A 16,637-nucleotide genomic window follows, 5' to 3' on the forward strand; every position below is an offset into this window, starting at 1 on the left:
CTCCCTGTCTTGCTTGTCGCGGAAGAGGAGGCAAACGTGTATGACCATCATGACAACTGTCGGCTGGGAAACAGCGGCACCATTATAGACTAGACGGGACATGTATGCCGTCTGGGAGAGCTCGCGAGGGTTGACGCGCACACGCTTCTCCCTTGTATCTAGGGGTAATTTAGCGAAAACATTCTCAGTCGTAAGCACAAGCCATTCAAAGTAATACTGCAACAGCCTCACCTGTCACCCCGAGTAATGAAGAGTCACGACCAACCCATCAGCCATCGCAAACAAAAGGGTTTCATCAGAAATTTAGCAATGAATCCATGTACTCGCAACATTTTTTTTCTTGTTTGTCTTCCTGCCTCGCAGACTCTATGTTATGCGTCGCCAAAGCCAGGAATTCGCCCACCTTCTAGACCCAGTCTCACATGTCCCCGCCTCCGCCCACAACGCACGTAGACTCGCATCTGTTGTCTTCTGTGTCCTCTGTACTGTTGTCAAGATTAGTCGTACACAGTTCTGGAGTCGTCCTTGACGCCGTGCCGTCGCAGCGTATGCCTCGAGATCTGTCCGAACATGCAAGGTCGTGCACGATTAGAGGAAGTAATCCGGCGTTCCTGTGTCGAGTCAGCGTCCTGTCACCCCATGTCACAAAGAGGTTACACGTACGTCTGGAGACCATGGGTTCGCCCGCTCTCGGGCAGGGGTCAAATTGCAGGCTGAGCCTCGTTAGCATTCGTGTCCACATTGAGTCGGCGGTTGGAGCTTACAAGGTGTATTTCAGGTGCTCGTCAATCTCCATGATGGCGGCTTGGTTACCGCACCGGTAGCAGTAGTTGGGAGCTTGCACCAGTCAGCAGAGGTCGCACGCGTAGGGACGGAGTAGACGTACCAGAGAAGATGGTCACCACGTTGCGATCCTGGGACCAGTTGTAGCCCTCCATGACGAGCTGATGCGCCCTGGCAATCAATGTCAGACCGTTGTTGTGGTTGAACGCCTCCGAGATGTCCTGGCCAAACGTGTAGCCCGCACCACGGGGTGAGATACCCCAGCCGCAACGGTCGTCGGGATCGGACCACAGCAGGTCGCACATGGGGCCTTCGTGAGGGACCTCCTGGATGCGGTCAAGGGCGCGGATGTTGTCGAGCGTGTCGATGCTGGGCGACAGGCCGCCGTGTAGGCAGAAGATCTGGTTGTCGATGAGGGCGGTGAGTGGCAGGTAGTCGAAGAGGTCAGTGAAGTATTTCCACACGTTTGCGTTTCCGTACTTGCGCAGGCACTCGTCGTAGAAGCCGTAGACCTGCGTGATTTGCCGGGATTCGTGGTTTCCTCGGAGGATGGTGATGCGTTGGGGGTATCGGATCTTGAGAGCGACGAGGAGGGTGACCGTCTCGACCGAGTAGTAGCCTCTGTCGACGTAGTCACCTGTGGGAGCGTCAGCGTCGGGCACGCCGAAGGCGGCATTGCGAGGGGAGCGTCACGTACCCATGAAGAGGTAGTTGGTGTCTGGGTTGGGACCACCAATCTTGAAGAGCTCCATCAGGTCGTGGAACTGACCGTGGATGTCGCCGCAGACGGTGACGGGACATTTCTGGCAGGGACGTCAAGTCAGTCGCGTCAAGCCATTTCATCGAAAGAGGGATGTCACGTACCACGGGCTGCACATTGGACTCCTCTTGCAGAACCTCGCGTGCCTGTACAATGGCAAGTCAGCACGGATGCCCAACCCCTCACTCGATCACGCGAGCTCTCGACGACGCAAGGAACGGCGCGCGGCCGTGGACGGAGGCGGGCGGCAAAGGCCAGTCCGGGCGACGGCGACGGCATGACGAGCGCGCCCAGTGGCGGCACACCGCCTTGTCCGAAGCTCGGTGCGGTGCAGGAAGGGGGACACTCACCTTATCGCAAAGTCTCTGGACGTCGGCCTCTGCCAGCTGTTTGCAGTTCATCAAGCTCTCGATCCAGCCGTCGAGTGTGGGGATCGAGGCGGGCTCGTTCTGGACGGGCGACACGTCGGCGGGTGCCCTTCCGACGTCCTCCATGTTGGTGTCCATGATGTATTAAGCCGCTGTCGGGGCGCTGCGGTCGAGGGACGGGGACAGAAGACGACGGGCGAGAGAGATGACGTTGCGATCACGCCCGGATAGAGTCGCGATTCGATCGGTGGGGCAGCAGCGAAGCAGGGAGACGGGGACGGGGAGAGAGAAAGAGAGATGGCTACGACGACACCAAAGGGGACACAGAGGATCGTGGGGGTTCGAAGCAGTGGCTAAGCCAGCCGGTGCAGATTGAGCTCGAGGTTGGAGGAGCCGCCCGGCGTGATGTGGCTCGTCGCGATGATGCAGCGCCAGGGGGGGTGGGTGGAGGGGGAGATTTGATCGTGGGCGTTTCGTTGCGGGAGGAGTGGCGGAGAAGGGTGCTGCTGCTGCTGCTGCTGAGTGATTGATGGGGATAGGTGGATGATGCTGATTCTGCCAGCGCAGGTGCTGGCTGGAGAGCTGTGGAGGTGCCCGCCCGCCCGTCAAGGGGGGCCTGCCGGCGTGTGAGTGGGCGGACGGCCAGGCGGGTGGGCTGGTCTGGGCTGCTGCTGGGGGCGGGCCCCCTCCACTGATGAGGTGCTCCTGGCAGAGATTGAATCTTGCTTCCGTGCTGGCGCGGCGCAGCGCAGCGCATTGCAGTGCAGTGCAGTCGGGTGCAGTGCAACGCCGCCTCTCAGCCTCGCCGACCAGCCTGGGCGGTCCATCACGCTGGACTGGCACGCAACGGCGGGCAGGCAGGCAGGCACTCACAACGGCAACCGCCCAGGCACTTGCCACCCAAGGCTGGCGAGGTGGCGAGACAAGCGGCACGGGCGACACGGGGGGACGCGCCAAAAACATTGGCTCACTCTGATACACAACCACTCTCTGGGTACTAACGCAAGCTGTCGTGCCTTTTACGCGCCGGCCCGGCATGCGTTTTGTGTATCCCCCCTTTTAGTTACCGGTCGTGCGTTCCTAGGTAGATAGCACGTGTAACCAAAGACGGCTTTTTACCAATTTTTTTCTTGTTGGTTTGGAGATCTCGACAGCTTCGAAAGGGAAACCTCTTCAACGATGGCCACTCGATAAACAGCGTCAAGAGCGACGTATGTAGCCGTTTCATCGTGCCTGTTGTCCCTGATTCCCATCCATACTGACAAACTGGCTGGGCCTCCGCGAGAGCCTCTGAGCCGCCCCACCAAATGCACTGACTGGAGCTCCCCATAATACTTCCAATTCATCCACAAACGAGCTCAAAGCAACCTACCTAGTTATTGCGTGAGACAGCTCCGGGAGCTCACTGTGGCTGGTGCCCGACAGCCGCGCCATTCCCGCAGCTCCAATGTCGGCAAGGTCGGGTGCCTTTATTTCGCACTGTCCCATTCGTGAACGGTCGTTGCAAAGGAGTTGCAACATCATGGCACGTTCCTGGAACAGTCCAACTCCTAGATAGGTAGTTATTAATCGTACTTTATACACGCTATCCGTATTAGCACCCTGATCAGGCTACATAGCTCGTCCATGGTCGTGCCTCAGTCATCGTCATCCAGTTCGCAACTACCTAGGCCAATCCCAATCCCACCGGCGTCGCCGTCGCGGTGCCAGTAGAGGCGCGCGCGGCGGCCTCCGCCTCGAGACCCCGGCCCACGAGATCCTTGAAATCCAGCCCGACTTCCGATAGCTTCTGCGCGTGCTCCTTGGCCCGGTCTATGCACTGCGTCCAGACCGCTCCTCCACGCTCCGTGCTGCTCAGCTGCCTCGCGAGGATACCATTGAACGCCTCCACCTGCTCCTTGGCCCACTTGACACACGCGCTCATCATGGGCGGCGGGAAGCAGCTCTGGAAGCATTGCACCGTGTTGTGGATGACGGTGAAGTAGACAAACGAGAGCTGCCAAATGTAGAGGTGCAGGTCGCCCTGGAAAATGCATTGCCTGTGTCCTGGTCAGCCCCCGGCCGTGGCATCACGGCATTGCCGCCCAGCTGTTGGCGAGATGCTTACCTTGCTCGCTTGTGGATAATGTCGCGACGTGCTGCCAGATAAGCTTCCCTGGCCCTGTCTTCAAACCCGAGCCGTGTTAGCCAGCCAACATTGCGCTTCGTCTTGGACTGGTTGCTGTGCGTCGTCTCGACCTCGTGGATCAGTATGCCCGCCAGCTTGGAGCACCGCTCCTCCACCTTGAAGTCGATGAAATCCTGCGCGACAACGTTGCTCTTAAGCCCTCGCGCAAGTCCCTTGAGCTTCTCCACACGGGTCACGGCAGGCTCGATCCTTTGGAGCGATACATCAATGTCGAGTTCGTCCATCTGGCTCTCAACCCACCGGAGGTTCTGCTGCTTGCCATCCACCTCGATGAGCATGTCCTTGATGTCGGACAGGGTCTCCAGTAGCTCCGTCTTCTGCAGCAGACCCGGGTCGCGCGAGGCAAAGTAGTTGATGGTCTCGCGCGCCTTGTTGTTAGCCTCCATCTCGGACTGCAGGCCCTTGCGCAGCTCCTCGACCGCCTTTCGCACGTTGAGAAGCAGCGACTTCTTCTCGGAAGCCTCAGGCTTCTCGGTGCGGTAGATGAAAGACTCCTGCCCGCCGCCGCGGACCATGATGGCGTCGGCCAGCTTGTTCCTGCCGCCCGAAGACTCTCCGGTGCCGGGCATGTCGACGACCTCGACGTCCAACAGCGGCCAGCACCGATCCGCGACCAGCTTGATCATGGGGCTCCGGGACGTGTCGGTGTTGGGGGCGTCCACCTTGCGCTTCTTGCGTGACGCAATGAGCAAGTGGTCGTTGAGCAAGAAGATCTGCATCGCCCTCCGAGACTTGTACGTCGCGTTGTCCAGCTCGATCCACGGGCCGGCATTTTGGACGACGTGGCGACCCGCCGAGTTGGGCAGAAACTTCTGGGACCCCTCGACGTTCTTGTACAAAGCTTGCATCTGAGAGTTCCAGAGTGCGCTCCTATCCGCAACAGAGCTCCTTTTGTCTCGCTTGCTCAAGCCCGTGGGGCCGCGCCCGGGGAGGCTTGCCGGCTCGTCATTGTTCATCGAGGCGGCTCGCAGGGCGGTAGTGTTCGTCTTGAGGTCCGCCATCAGGTTGCGCAGGGCTCTCATCTCGCCTTTGAGCTTCTCGGCCTCCTTGCTGATCTTAATGAATTGCGTGCGATTCTGCATCAGGTTTTGCTGGAGGTCCGTGGCGGCGCGTTGCTTGAGCTTGCGCAATGACTCCTCAAACTCCTGAATCTGCTCCTCGGTGGCGTCGCCCAGAACCTTGGACACGTACTGGTCGGGCACGAGGTTGGGGTCTCGAAGGGTCTTGATGTCTACCACAGGGGCGGCCCCCCCTCGCGACGGTGGCGGTCGACGATCTGCCTGCTCGTATCTGTCAATCGAGGGCATAGCCGGCATCGGTGGTGCGGAAGGGTCGAAATCGGCCGGCAGGTTGTTGAACCGCGTCGAGTATCGCTGCTTGACAAGGTCTGAGGTCTGGACACGGTTAGCAGCCGCCGTAACGACAACGCCGGGCACACCCCGGGGGCCGAGCATCGTACCTTTCCTCTGGTCGAGGGCCCTGGCCGTAGACGAGGCCGAGGGACGGCCTCAACAGGCCCGGGGGCGCCGCCTTTGATTGCCTCATCCTGCGCGATGGGGCTCGAGATCTGCCTCGGGGCGCTGATAGTCGGGCGGCCCTTGCGCTTAGGGCCGCTCCGGAGGGAGATTTTGCTGCGCTCCTCGGACATGATGTCGGCGGTGTTGGAGCAGCGGTGGCAGCAGACGTCACGCCTCTTGTGTGTCGTGCCGCGAACCAGAGATGCTCGCGGCTGGCGTCGTGGCTGGCGTCGATGTGGAGGTGAGGTGAGTCTGGTGTTTCATCAGCAGCGCGGCCGCTGAGCAAACGGGCAAGGCCACAGCACGCGGGCACACCTCACACCACTGGCTAGAATAAGGGGGGTACCTATTAGCCACCTCAGTCAGTGGAGGTGCCTCTCCGCTGTCACTGCGCTACAAGCACCCGTGGACCCGACTGCCCTGAGCCTCCACTGGCGCACTGCACTGCACGCCATCCACTCCCGTCGGGCTCCCGTCCCGTTCCAACGGGGACGCCCCACCAGGCGATGCCACTCCAAGGCCCCGTCTTCCCCCGGGGGGCCGTCTTTTGCACCGTGGCACCTTACTGGAAGCTCGGTGCCCATTCAGCCGACGTTCTCCCGACGCACCCACCGTCCAACGCCCGCGCCATCGATGTTCCGGAGCCTTTTTTCCCTTCCCGCGGCCCAGCGCCGCATGCCTGCCAGCCTGCCTGCCTGCTTGCTGATGTCGTCAAAAATTTTGGTCGGCTCTGATTGACGGCCACCACCACCAACCAGCGCACCCAGAAGCTGCACCAGCTGCCTGCATTATTCTCGCCCACCCACCCTTTCCTTCGGCGGGCGCGCAACTCTTCTCAGCAGACATCACCACCTCAGCCGCCCACCACATCAACCACGCCAGGGTTTTTTTTGTCCCTTCGCGTCGCGAAAACAGAAAGATCTCCCCCCGTCCATCTCCGTCGCTGCGACACTGCTCATCCGCCGTCCGAGCTACAGCTCCGCCTCCCCCCCTCAAGACTGTCACAATGGTTCAGACATCGACCGTCGTAACGGCATCAGTCGCAACCGCCGCGGCCGCCGTTGTCGGTACGCAGTGACCCGATCTCCCTCCCTCCCCTCTTCCCTTTCCCCCCAAAAGTTCACCGTCCGGCACTCGGAAGTTCGGTTTATCCCCCCTCCCTCCTCAGCTTCCGTCTTCGAACCACCTCACCGCACACCGAAAGCAGCGAGCTAATGAAGCTAACATGTGCGTTTTCGCAGCCTACGTCGCCTGGTTCGACTACCGCCGCCGCTCGCAAGCCGACTTCCGCCGCAACCTGAGGAGAAACGAGCGCCGCCAGGCCCGCGCCGAGAAGGAGGAGGCCGAGGCCTCGACGCGGCGTCAGCGCGACGCCATCAAGATCAAGGTCGACGAGGCCAAGGAAGAGGGATTCCCTGCTGGTGTCGAGGAACGCGAGGCCTACTTTAACGAACAGGTCATGTCGGGAGAGATGCTCAGCTCAGACCGTACGACTGCCCTTGTCTCTCTTTTTTTCTACCCTTATTGCTCCGATAGCACATATACACGCCTTGCTTTGCGTCCGCATGCTGACTTCACTCTGTTTGATAGCTTCCAAGGCGGTTGAATCGGCTCTTGCCTTTTACAAGGGTCTCAAGGTGTACCCGGCCCCCGGCGACCTCATCAAGATTTATGACAGCACCGTGCCCAAGGTATGTCGCCCTTCCTATCGTGTCACAGGGGGATTCGCCAGGACCGTGGCTAACAACAGTCGCCTTTCAGCCTATATTAGACATTCTGGCCGAGATGATCGCATACGACTCCAGCCTAGATATCCGTGCCCGCCCCGCCGGCGGCATCAACCTGGGCGACATCCCCAACGTCGGCCTCGACTAAAGCATCAACTACTGACGCATCCCGGGACCACTTGCAATCCGCACATCCTGCGGGCAGCGAATCCCCGATACTCAACTCGACAGGAAACCCCCCTCCACACTTGACAAGTACACCACGGAGGGGGCGCTCCAATCCATCTCAGGGGTCGGACTGACCGGTCCCCCCCTATAGTGTACCATATTGTCGCTCTTCAAGCTTTCGAATAGAGCTTTGTGTAAACAGTACCACGGTGGGAAATGATACCACACAGGGTGGGCTTGGGAAAGGCAATAATGGCAGCGTTTCCGCAAAAACAAAATTCACCATCCATGATTCATTACAATCCCTGCCTTGTCATTCACATGGAAACGTGTACAATGTCGTAACTATGGTAGCTACCAGACCTGCTCCGGGGGCTGCTCCCGGACGACGACGTTCTCAATCTTGCGCCCCTTGCGGTCCACCCGATCGTCGCGCGGATCGAAGCCGCCGTTGCCCCAGAGCGCCCACTCGGGCGTCGGCTCGCCCATGTAGTCCTCGGGGGTCCAGTCGCCGTCGGGGCCGCGCTCCTCGAGCAGCTCGAAGAAGCGCGCGTAGTCGATGTGCGTGTGCCAGCGGCCGTCGACCCTGAAGCGCTCGCTGGCCAGCAGGATGCAGCAGCTGTGGGCGTGCTCGGCGGCGATGCCGTAGGCGAGGCCCCGGGCCTTGAGCCTCTTCTCGAGCGCGCGGACGAAGTCGCACACCTCCCAGTAAAAGGGCACGTTGGACATGCTGAGCCCCGCGTTGGAGGACGTGGCGGTGCCGCAGTAGGTGACGCCCTTGACCTCGACGAAGCACGGCAGGCCGCGCTCGACGAGCTGGGCGTACCCCTCGGCCTCGTCCTCGACGTTGAAGCCCTTGACGAGCGTCAGGCGGAAGACGGTGCGGTGGCGGAAGCGCTTCTCGCGGAGGATGTCGAGGCAGCGCTGGAAGCGCTCCCAAAAGTCGCGGTGGAGGGGCCGGTCGATCTTGCGGAGCGAGTCCTTGTTGGACGCGTCAATGGACACGTACAGCTGCGTGACGGCCTTGAGCGCCGCGAGCTGGTCCGGGTGCTGGGCGTTGCAGACGAGGAACGACGAGATGCGCTCGGCGTGCAGCATGGCGAGGAACTCGTTGATGTGCGGGTAGAAGATGGGCTCGCCGACCAGCGACAGGGCGCAGTGCCGTATCCGCAGAGCCTCGGCGTACCGCTCGGCCCTGACGCCGGGCACGCCGCGCATCATCTTGATCTTCTTGTAGTGGTTCTCCTTGACGCCCTCGAAGATCATCTCGGGCGGGTCGACCACCCACCGCCAGGTCGTGCCCACGGGGTTGGTGCCGTGCCTCCAGCAGAAGACGCACTTGTTGGAGCACGAGAGGGACGGCGTCGTCTCCATGCACTGGTGCGAGTTGATGCCGTAGAGGGAGTACTTGTAGCAGCTCCCGCGCCCCCGCAAGGCGGATTTGGTCCACCGGCAGATCTTGACGCCCGAGTGTGAGCCGACGATGGCGTATCCCTGCTTCGTCAGGGCCGCGTACGTGGGCGAGTTCTTGGCGACCATTTCCTTGACCACGGCGGCCTGAGGTGTCGTCTTCTTCTTTGTGGAAGCACCGTAAGAAGTAAAGTCTACCGCGAGCGGTGCCTTCTTGGAGGAGCTGCCGGTGGAGGAGGAGCCGTTTGTGCGTATCATCTTGCCCAAATCCTCGACATCGTCCAATGCGCGGGGGGATGCCTGGTCAGCGTTCTCAACCTCGTCATCAAAGACGACCTCGCCATCATCTTCGCCGGCAACGTCCTCTTGGTCGCTCTCGATGGGGTCGCCGCTGCCACGGACGCCCTCGCCCAAACTTCCCGTTCGCGCGACGTGTTCCAAGACCTCCTCCAGGCCGGTTGACCACTCCGCGAAGCGCTCCGCGTGATCGCTCTTCATGTCGCCCATACCGACGGGATACGCGCGCTTCCTGCCCGTCAGCTTGGACATCCACCTGTCCAGCTCCTTGGCCTGGAAGCAGAAGCCCTCCGCCTCGTCCGGCCACCCTTCCTTGTCCCCGAAGCCAAACACCGAGTACCCCATCAGGAGCGACAGCGGCGCGGTGTCGATCCTGAAGTCGTGGTGGGTCTCCTCCAGGTGCTGGAGCAGCGTGTCGTTGATCGTGTCAATGTTGTAGCTCGGAATCAGGAAGACGTAGAAGTAGGACGCGCCGTCTGCAGACTTGGGCGGCGAGACGAAGAAGTCTTCAAAGTCGACGTCGGCCAGGTCATGCAGCTCCGGCTTGAGAAAGGCGCGACCTGTCTCCCGCGCGAGCTTCTCCGCTGCCGCCTCGAGCGATGCAAGATAGTCCCGGGCAATCTTCTCCGTCTTGGTAGTGACGGACGAAAAAAAGGCCATGATCTTGACCGGGCGCGTGACATCTACCGCATCCTGCCTCTCCCGCGACGGCTTCTTGGCAACGCCGCCCTTTATTCTCCTGGGTCCGGTGGTGGGTTTCGTAGCGGGCTTCTCTGCCACTTGGACGGCCTTGGCCGGAGCGACGGTCTCGGGCGGCGGCGCCTTTTCATTGTCGTACGCTCGTGGAACGGCAGCAACCGCATCCTTCTCGTCGTCGTAGATGTGGATGTAGACTCGAATCGAGAGGAGGACGAAGAGCGCGCAGAAAATCAGCAGCGTGCGATGCGCGTGCCACAGCTCGACTGCATCTGCGCGGGCGCGACAGCGGTTAGCATACGAAGCACGCACCCGTGGGCGAGAGACGAGTCTGCTCGCGGCAACTTACCTGTTACGATACCTTGCTGCCCTAGCTCGGACAGCCAGTTTGTCAGAACCATCCTGGCTGTGTTGTTGGTGAGTGTCGGGTTGCACACTTTCGAACTGGGTGCCAGAAATGGCGTCCCCGCGAACACGCAAGAAGACGTAGGTCGAGTGGGAAAAGTTGCAGCGGCCTGGACCCCTCCACACAAGAATTTCAGCGGGGAAGCCACCCCGTCGAGCTGGCCAATCGTACGCCTTTGCAATCCAATCAATCCCTGAACCCTTCAAGGAGACGGACAGCCCATGTCTCACACACAGCAGGTTCAACAACGTAAAGGAGCCGCATGCACAGGAGCCAAGCAGGTGCTATAAAAAGCCACACAATTACCATGCTGTGCTGTGCAGTTGTGTCAGTATCATGCGGCCATCAAGGTTACGACGGCGGCAAGGCTGTCGTCCCCAGGCCGAAGCAGGCCCAGCTGCCCCGTCCGCTGCAGGTAGTAAGCACGCGCTCATGCCTCGCAGAAAATGAGCGATAGTTGAGATAAACACTTTTGCAGCAAATGGCAGGGTGAAGAAGCTCGGAGTGACCAATGTGCCCGCCTCCATCTGAGCCAACGAACATGCCCCCAAGTCTATGAAGCAAACGCACGGAGGAACACGCTCCCCAACGCCTGAGTCTAGCCCTCTAAGACAGCAACTTTTTGACATCGGCCATGCGCGTGTCCCTGGTCTTCTTGGACTTCTTGTCCTTTTCCTGAAACGCCTTGCCAACCAGTTCCCGCTTCTCCGACTGAATGGCCAGAACGCGCTCCTCGACGGTTTCCTCCATAACGAGGCGCCAGACTGTAGTCTCTCGAATTTGGCCCAGCCGATGCACTCGATCAATGGCCTGATCCTCGATCGCGGGCGCCCACCCTGTTGTCAAAGTTAGCCGTCGCCCAAGTATGTTGCTCACGGCAGCAAAGTACGCACAGCTGTCTGACAAGACGACGGTGTCTGCCGACACCAGATTCAGACCGACGCTACAGACTGCCAGACTGGCTAACATTACCCGAGTGTCGGGGTCGTTATCCAGGGCGTCGATTGCGCGGTCGCGTTTGGTTGTGTTCATGCTCCCGTCAACCCTACAGAATTGAATGTTGGCCGCTTTCAGCTGATTCTGAATGATGTTCAAGAACGACGTCCACTGCGAAAAGATGACAACCTTGGAGCCGGGATTCTTTAGAGTCGCGCGGACGATTTGAATCATGGCATCCGTCTTTGAACTTTGAGTATCGGTGTCGAAATCCGCGTCACCAGATCCCTCGGGGGCAGGCTCCAGAAGACAGTCCTCTGTGAGGCCGTTGCGGCACATGGGGCACTTTCCTTGTATCTGGATGGCCTTCGTAATGCAACCCCGACAAAAGACGTGCTTGCAGTTTGTGATAACCGGGGAGCCCGGGACTTCATAGCAGATGGCGCAGTCTTCTTGGCTTTCAATGTAGAGGCGCAGGGCCTCCTGCAGCAAGGCGCGGTTCTTGTCAGTGAAGGTGACAACCTCTTCATCCTCGAGAAGCTTCATGAGGTCTTCAATGCGTTCTCTGCAGAGTGACCAATGGTTGCAGCTGGCAGCTGGGTCAGCAGTGGTCTCGTGTGTGTGATGAGTAGTATAGGGAAGACTCACGCCTGTCTGAGCCGAAGGAGCCGTTCCAAGACATTTTGGAACCGCCCCTTTTGTCCTGCAGAAGAGTTTTTCTGAAAGTCCTCCAGCGCTCCACGCGCCTCTGATCTGCCGGCCGTTAGCCAGTCGATGCCTTGAAAAGGGAAAGGTCCCTTACAGCAATGCATTGTATTTTTGCTTCTCTGAAGGGTGGAACGTGATCCGGTGCAGGTACTCCTTCTTGTCTGGCAGCTTGAGATCGACAAACTTCATGTCCTTTTTGCGCCGCAGGCAGATGTCTTGCACCAGGGCCTGGAGAATGACTTCACCGCTGCGGTCTCCAGCAGCAAGCTTGCGGGTGACGTTGGTATTGAAGATTTCAGGTTGCTCAATGCCTCCGGTGAGATGCAGAAACTTGACCAGAGAGTGCAAGTCTTTGACCGAGTTGACACTGGATGGAGTTTGTCAGCACCATCATACAATTGCTGCCACAACAACTTACATGGGAGTGCCCGTGAGTACCCAGCGTGACTTAGCCTGCAGCTCGCACGCCGCTGCTGCCACCTTGGTCCGGGCATTGCGAATGGTGTGGCCCTCGTCAAGCACGACGCGCCGCCACTCGACAGATTTGCTCAGTAACACGCGCTCGACCTTGGGATCACGTTCCCGGGCAAGCCTTCCGTAGCTGGTGATGACAACATCGTACTTCATGAGCTCCGCAGCCTTCGCCTTCCTGTCTCCATGATATATGATGACACTCGGCGCCTTATCTGCCTGGACGTGTCGTTCGATTTGCTGCTTCCAGTTGCTCATGACGCTCACGGGCGCCACGATGAGCGTCGATCCAGGGCCGCCAGCGAGGATTAAACTGATAATCTGCAGCGTCTTACCAAGGCCCATGTCGTCTGCGAGAATGCCTCCGGAGCACAGCGTGGGCGCAGTCCGAGTCACGAATCCCGATGCCAGATTCCAGTACATGTCCCGGGTAGTCTTCTTCCAGAGTTGCACCAGTCTTTCAGAGCCTTTTTGAGGAAGTTGTGGATTCTCCTTGGACATCATCCAAGCCAGGCCCTGACCATTATCAGCACGCTGCCACGATTGCATCGCTAAGTGTAACTCACCTGCCGTTGGTACGGAAGTAGGGTCGCCTTGAGCTCTGGTGGCTGGGCCGCCATTGGCATCTTGGCCAAATGTTCTTCGTCGATGGCAAGAGTCTTGATGGCATCGCCTCCTTGGCGGAATTCGGTAGCGTCGCTGCTCTTCATAAGATCCTCGAGCGTTACTTCGGCCTGTCCAGCGTCGTTCTGTTCATCACCAACGCCCTGCGTTGAGCTGCCAGCTTTGAGACCCATAGCCAGCCTCTTTGCCTCGGCCTCCTTCCGGGTCTGGTTCAACTGAGTGGCCTTGACGAGCTTATCTGCCTTGAGTGCCTTCTCAATTCTTGCCCGCGATGCCGGGTCGCTGGGCCCGAAGAACAAGACACGTATGGGGCAGTCATATACGCCTTTCTCGCCGATGAGTTGCGCCTCCAGCGTAATGTCACCCGAATCCTGCAAACCGTTGTCAACGAATGATCGGAGTCGTGGAATACGGAGGGTGGCATACCACATAAGGAGCAATTTTTTCCACAACTTTTCTGGGCAAGTGCCCAATCTGCTGGTACATTACATTGTCGACGCGGATCGCATTGCGGTCGTACTAATTCACAATGAGCAGCAGCTCTGGCAGCGGATAATGGACTCGTACCTGATTCTGCGGCTCTCGGCGACATAGGACGGTCTCTCCCGGGTTAGCATACCCTGAGTAGTACCGAACTCCAACAATCTTGCCATCTAGACGGCATTAGCGGGCATTGAAGACGCCGTGGCTCGGGCTTTCGAACCAAAGGACCCGTAGAATTCTGTGGGAGGTCCATCGTCGTCTTGAGTGAGATCCAAAAACTCCAGATCATCATTTCCGGACTGAGAGGGAGGCGTGGCCTGTGATGATTGCGACGAATGGGAGGGTCCACGGCTCGAGCCTCGGACTGCAGACAGCGAGCTCTGTGGCGACGAGCCGTAAACGCTGGAACCTCCAATGCCGGTGGAAGTAAACGACGAGGGACCGTGCGTGGCGCCGGAGCCACGGCGCGATGGGTGGCTCGTGGACAGTGCAGAGCGCTTCGCCTGGCGCCCGGCCTGGTGATGCTCCTCGGTCAAGTCAATGACACCGTCGCTAGCTCGCTTCTTGGAGGTGCGAGGCATGGTGACTGGGGCGCAGATTCGCTGTCTGGTTTGGTGGCTTGTCGGCCGACGCTCGCGCCAAATGAACCAATGCTTGCCGGGCTAGTGCAGCACGACTGATTCCACGTTGGAACACCGGGTGGGTCGACGACGAATTGCAGCGGCAAAAGGGATGTCGAGTGAAACGCGCGAGGCAGCGAGCACCTGTTGGTGTCGACCGTGGCTTGTACGACCCCGGAGGTTGACGAAATATTCGAGGCATATGGGCGCCAACCGTAGCACCTTGGTGACGCCTATTTTTGACACCCGACTCTCCTCTTCTCCGAGTCGCGCTTCGTTGGCTCACGCCAAAGACACGGTATCACGTGACTCGCCAGACGGCTGTCGGTGGAGCGAAGGAGGAGGCCGATTCAGGACTAGCGTCAATCACGCCATCGATGAGCCCTCCCACAGGCGAGGGATGAGGACAAGACGACATGCCTTCCCCCTTCTCTTCCACTTCAACTTCACTCCTTACACATCTCAGGGCCTTGGACGTCTTGTTTAGACTTGGGGCTTTCATTTTGTACCCTATTTATCATGACTTCGTTGCCAAAATCCGGCACTTGGCCTCTTTGCCATCGCTTATGCCTGGGCCCCACACTGCCAGCCGAGAAGCCTCGTCAGGCTCGCCGTACTCGACAACACAAGGAAACGGAATGAAAGGACAAAACTCGCTACAAGATCAAAGGACGAATGCATCAACGCCGATACAGCCACCATGGCTCGAGGATACTGGACCGCCTCGACGCCACGCCCTACTACTTCAGCAGCCGGCCATACGCTGAGTAGTAGTGGCAGCCCGGGATGTGGCTGCTCCTGCCCGTCTTCTCGTCGAAGATGTGACATCCCTCTTTGGCCACGTTGGGCGGAGTATACACTGCGAGGTCAAAGTCAGTCAAGGACAAGTGTCTTTGGTGGCTGGCAGAACCTACGGTGCAACGAGACGGCGAAGTCGCTTCCGTTGTTGGAGATGCGGTGCAGTCCAAGTTCGTCGGCCATGTAAGCCACGGCGTTTTCTGTATATGTCTTCTCCGAGATGACCTTCATGGGGCCTGCGGGCTCGCCTTCCTCCGGGAAGGCGTAGCGAGTCTCGGTCAGGCCACCACGCAGAATTTTCATGAGGCAGTGGGCGTTGCCGTGGTCATGGATCGGGCTACCCTTGCCTGGAGACCATACGAGGACGAGCTGCGATCATGATCGTTAGTCGCGGACATGTTTACCCATGAACGAGTCACCCCTGGGCATCGGGCACATACCAGGTTGCTCTTGCCGTTGCCCTCGTCGACGAGGTTACGAGTGTAGCCCCTGCTGGCGTCGCCAAAGGCATACCGGGACCACTCGGCAGGCTGGCTATCATAGTTGGTCATGAGGCGTGTGAGGAACTCGACGTTGACGTCGTCCGACGTCAGACCCGACGAGGGGCCAAGGGCCTCCTTCAGCGCCAGGACCAAGTCGTCGAAGCGGTTGGCGAGAGGGGCACGCTTGACGTCCTTGGCGGCGGAGGTCACGGGGATGGATGGGATCAGGTCGATGGCCATGTTGGAGGCTTGCTTGCTATGATGGATGATGTCAAGGTCTGCTACTTGGTATGACTTGACACGATGATGGGTGTTTGGTTGAAGAGGGGTTATATGGATTGACGACAGGAACTCGGAACAAAAGGACAGCACACCGACAGTCCGATTGTCGCCGCGGCGGGGGCCTCCTGCGTTGACCCTTGGGCTGTGCCTCGCCAGTCAGGTGAACACGGGGGAAACCTCGGGTGGCCGACAAAGCGCAGCGGGTGCCGGGCTCCGGTGGGGTCGAGGAACAGGTTTTGGCCTTTGTGCCAATTGTTTCCGTCGGAATGCGATGCGAGAGTTATGGCGAGAGAAGCCGCACTGGATGCGAAGGTTTCGGACGCTATGGTTGGCGGAGTGGGCTGTGAAAACTGGGTCGCCCTGAACCATGAGTCCACTCCTGACTAAGAAAGGTACGTCTACGTTCTGTCTACTTGGCCTTGCCTTGTGCGTACTGGCGGGGCGTCTTCCGGCCGTGGTCGCCGTATGAGGAACAGGACGGCGATTCCCGAAAGGTTGCTCGCGCTTGTACAGTGACAGGGCCGCTACATGCGCTTCTCGGACCACGTGGGCTCAGAGCGGCAAACACCACATTCAGTCAACAGAATCACCACGAAAAATTTGGTAGAAAAATTGTAAAAATAAAGATAAACAAAAAATATCGCACATGTTTCGTCAGCTGCTCCTATGTGCTCTCACACCCGGAGCCTTTTTCCAGGTCCTCCGCCCCGCAAGGGTCCGGGACGCCGGCCGGAGGCCAGCTCGCCATGGCAAGGGACTGTGCCTATGCTCGCTGTGCGACGCCCGATTGGGATTGCCGAAAAAGAAAGAGAAAGGAGGACTGGGTCTTCGCAAAATGGGGCCTCGTTCGGAAGTCGGCGGGCGACCAGGTAGGAAAAGGGGCGGGAAGGGGGGGGGGCCTGCTCGCTCCAGG

At 59.3% G+C, this 16,637-nt stretch overlaps 6 protein-coding genes across 8 annotated transcripts; 1 reads left to right on the plus strand and 5 right to left on the minus strand.

Annotated features, from left to right (window-relative positions):
- Positions 1-147: 147 nt before the first annotated feature.
- On the minus strand, positions 148-2,516 carry PPH1 (Protein-serine/threonine phosphatase). Its single transcript, XM_047989303.1, has 7 exons — positions 1,894-2,516; positions 1,648-1,689; positions 1,481-1,586; positions 887-1,420; positions 765-837; positions 664-713; positions 148-611 (listed from the first exon to the last, which is right to left on the minus strand). The coding sequence occupies exons 1-7, from the start codon at positions 2,047-2,049 to the stop codon at positions 589-591; spliced, it is 984 nt and encodes a 327-aa protein (XP_047845302.1). The 5' UTR covers positions 2,050-2,516; the 3' UTR covers positions 148-588.
- Positions 2,517-3,448: 932 nt separating this feature from the next.
- EXO84 (exocyst complex component exo84) lies at positions 3,449-5,891 on the minus strand. The gene is made up of 3 exons (XM_047989304.1): positions 5,559-5,891; positions 4,019-5,493; positions 3,449-3,950 (listed from the first exon to the last, which is right to left on the minus strand). The coding sequence occupies exons 1-3, from the start codon at positions 5,745-5,747 to the stop codon at positions 3,578-3,580; spliced, it is 2,037 nt and encodes a 678-aa protein (XP_047845303.1). The 5' UTR covers positions 5,748-5,891; the 3' UTR covers positions 3,449-3,577.
- A 396-nt stretch (positions 5,892-6,287) lies between these two features.
- On the plus strand, positions 6,288-7,810 carry TOM20 (mitochondrial import receptor subunit tom20). The gene is made up of 4 exons (XM_047989305.1): positions 6,288-6,683; positions 6,858-7,103; positions 7,207-7,307; positions 7,378-7,810. The coding sequence occupies exons 1-4, from the start codon at positions 6,623-6,625 to the stop codon at positions 7,489-7,491; spliced, it is 522 nt and encodes a 173-aa protein (XP_047845304.1). The 5' UTR covers positions 6,288-6,622; the 3' UTR covers positions 7,492-7,810.
- Positions 7,723-10,520, minus strand: YPO7 (tRNA 4-demethylwyosine synthase (AdoMet-dependent)). The gene is made up of 2 exons (XM_047989306.1): positions 10,264-10,520; positions 7,723-10,186 (listed from the first exon to the last, which is right to left on the minus strand). Exons 1-2 carry the CDS (start codon positions 10,313-10,315, stop codon positions 7,866-7,868), a joined length of 2,373 nt encoding a protein of 790 aa, XP_047845305.1. The 5' UTR covers positions 10,316-10,520; the 3' UTR covers positions 7,723-7,865.
- Positions 10,521-10,795: 275 nt separating this feature from the next.
- JDV02_007781 (RING-type E3 ubiquitin transferase) lies at positions 10,796-14,325 on the minus strand. Of its 3 annotated transcripts, XM_047989308.1 has the most exons (9): positions 13,763-14,325; positions 13,627-13,712; positions 13,486-13,578; positions 13,002-13,430; positions 12,383-12,951; positions 12,059-12,331; positions 11,905-12,009; positions 11,214-11,845; positions 10,796-11,156 (listed from the first exon to the last, which is right to left on the minus strand). In XM_047989308.1, the coding sequence occupies exons 1-9, from the start codon at positions 14,121-14,123 to the stop codon at positions 10,927-10,929; spliced, it is 2,778 nt and encodes a 925-aa protein (XP_047845307.1). In that variant the 5' UTR covers positions 14,124-14,325; the 3' UTR covers positions 10,796-10,926. The 3 variants fall into 3 exon arrangements, with proteins under 3 accessions (XP_047845307.1, XP_047845308.1, XP_047845306.1); XM_047989309.1 differs by having other exon boundaries at positions 11,905-12,331; XM_047989307.1 differs by having other exon boundaries at positions 13,627-14,325.
- A 334-nt stretch (positions 14,326-14,659) lies between these two features.
- Positions 14,660-15,759, minus strand: JDV02_007782 (Cysteine dioxygenase). The gene is made up of 3 exons (XM_047989310.1): positions 15,401-15,759; positions 15,077-15,329; positions 14,660-15,021 (listed from the first exon to the last, which is right to left on the minus strand). The coding sequence occupies exons 1-3, from the start codon at positions 15,680-15,682 to the stop codon at positions 14,903-14,905; spliced, it is 654 nt and encodes a 217-aa protein (XP_047845309.1). The 5' UTR covers positions 15,683-15,759; the 3' UTR covers positions 14,660-14,902.
- Between the last annotated feature and the right edge of the window lie 878 nt (positions 15,760-16,637).

This window comes from Purpureocillium takamizusanense, chromosome 7 (assembly GCF_022605165.1).
Source record: "Purpureocillium takamizusanense chromosome 7, complete sequence".
In the NCBI taxonomy this organism is placed as follows: Eukaryota; Fungi; Ascomycota; class Sordariomycetes; order Hypocreales; family Ophiocordycipitaceae; genus Purpureocillium; species Purpureocillium takamizusanense.

Excerpts from the sequence above, each read along its gene's own strand:
- JDV02_007782 (XM_047989310.1), bottom strand. The coding sequence starts at position 15,682 with ATGGCCATCGACCTGATCCCATCCATCCCCGTGACCTCCGCCGCCAAG. Across the intron at positions 15,330-15,400 it reads GCAACGGCAAGAGCAACCTG|CTCGTCCTCGTATGGTCTCC; the intron begins GTATGTGCCCGA and ends TCATGATCGCAG. Across the intron at positions 15,022-15,076 it reads CTTCGCCGTCTCGTTGCACC|TGTATACTCCGCCCAACGTG; the intron begins GTAGGTTCTGCC and ends TTGACCTCGCAG.
- PPH1 (XM_047989303.1), bottom strand. The coding sequence starts at position 2,049 with ATGGACACCAACATGGAGGACGTCGGAAGGGCACCCGCCGACGTGTCG. Across the intron at positions 1,690-1,893 it reads TCCAGAGACTTTGCGATAAG|GCACGCGAGGTTCTGCAAGA; the intron begins GTGAGTGTCCCC and ends GCCATTGTACAG. Across the intron at positions 1,587-1,647 it reads AGTCCAATGTGCAGCCCGTG|AAATGTCCCGTCACCGTCTG; the intron begins GTACGTGACATC and ends CGTCCCTGCCAG.
- JDV02_007781 (XM_047989308.1), bottom strand. The coding sequence starts at position 14,123 with ATGCCTCGCACCTCCAAGAAGCGAGCTAGCGACGGTGTCATTGACTTG. Across the intron at positions 13,713-13,762 it reads AGAATTCTACGGGTCCTTTG|ATGGCAAGATTGTTGGAGTT; the intron begins GTTCGAAAGCCC and ends AATGCCGTCTAG. Across the intron at positions 11,157-11,213 it reads CGTCGTCTTGTCAGACAGCT|GGTGGGCGCCCGCGATCGAG; the intron begins GTGCGTACTTTG and ends CTTTGACAACAG.
- TOM20 (XM_047989305.1), top strand. The coding sequence starts at position 6,623 with ATGGTTCAGACATCGACCGTCGTAACGGCATCAGTCGCAACCGCCGCG. Across the intron at positions 6,684-6,857 it reads CGCCGCGGCCGCCGTTGTCG|CCTACGTCGCCTGGTTCGAC; the intron begins GTACGCAGTGAC and ends GCGTTTTCGCAG. Across the intron at positions 7,104-7,206 it reads AGAGATGCTCAGCTCAGACC|CTTCCAAGGCGGTTGAATCG; the intron begins GTACGACTGCCC and ends TCTGTTTGATAG.
- EXO84 (XM_047989304.1), bottom strand. The coding sequence starts at position 5,747 with ATGTCCGAGGAGCGCAGCAAAATCTCCCTCCGGAGCGGCCCTAAGCGC. Across the intron at positions 5,494-5,558 it reads GGCCCTCGACCAGAGGAAAG|ACCTCAGACCTTGTCAAGCA; the intron begins GTACGATGCTCG and ends AACCGTGTCCAG. Across the intron at positions 3,951-4,018 it reads ATTATCCACAAGCGAGCAAG|GCAATGCATTTTCCAGGGCG; the intron begins GTAAGCATCTCG and ends ACCAGGACACAG.
- YPO7 (XM_047989306.1), bottom strand. The coding sequence starts at position 10,315 with ATGGTTCTGACAAACTGGCTGTCCGAGCTAGGGCAGCAAGGTATCGTA. Across the intron at positions 10,187-10,263 it reads GCAGCAAGGTATCGTAACAG|ATGCAGTCGAGCTGTGGCAC; the intron begins GTAAGTTGCCGC and ends GCGCCCGCGCAG.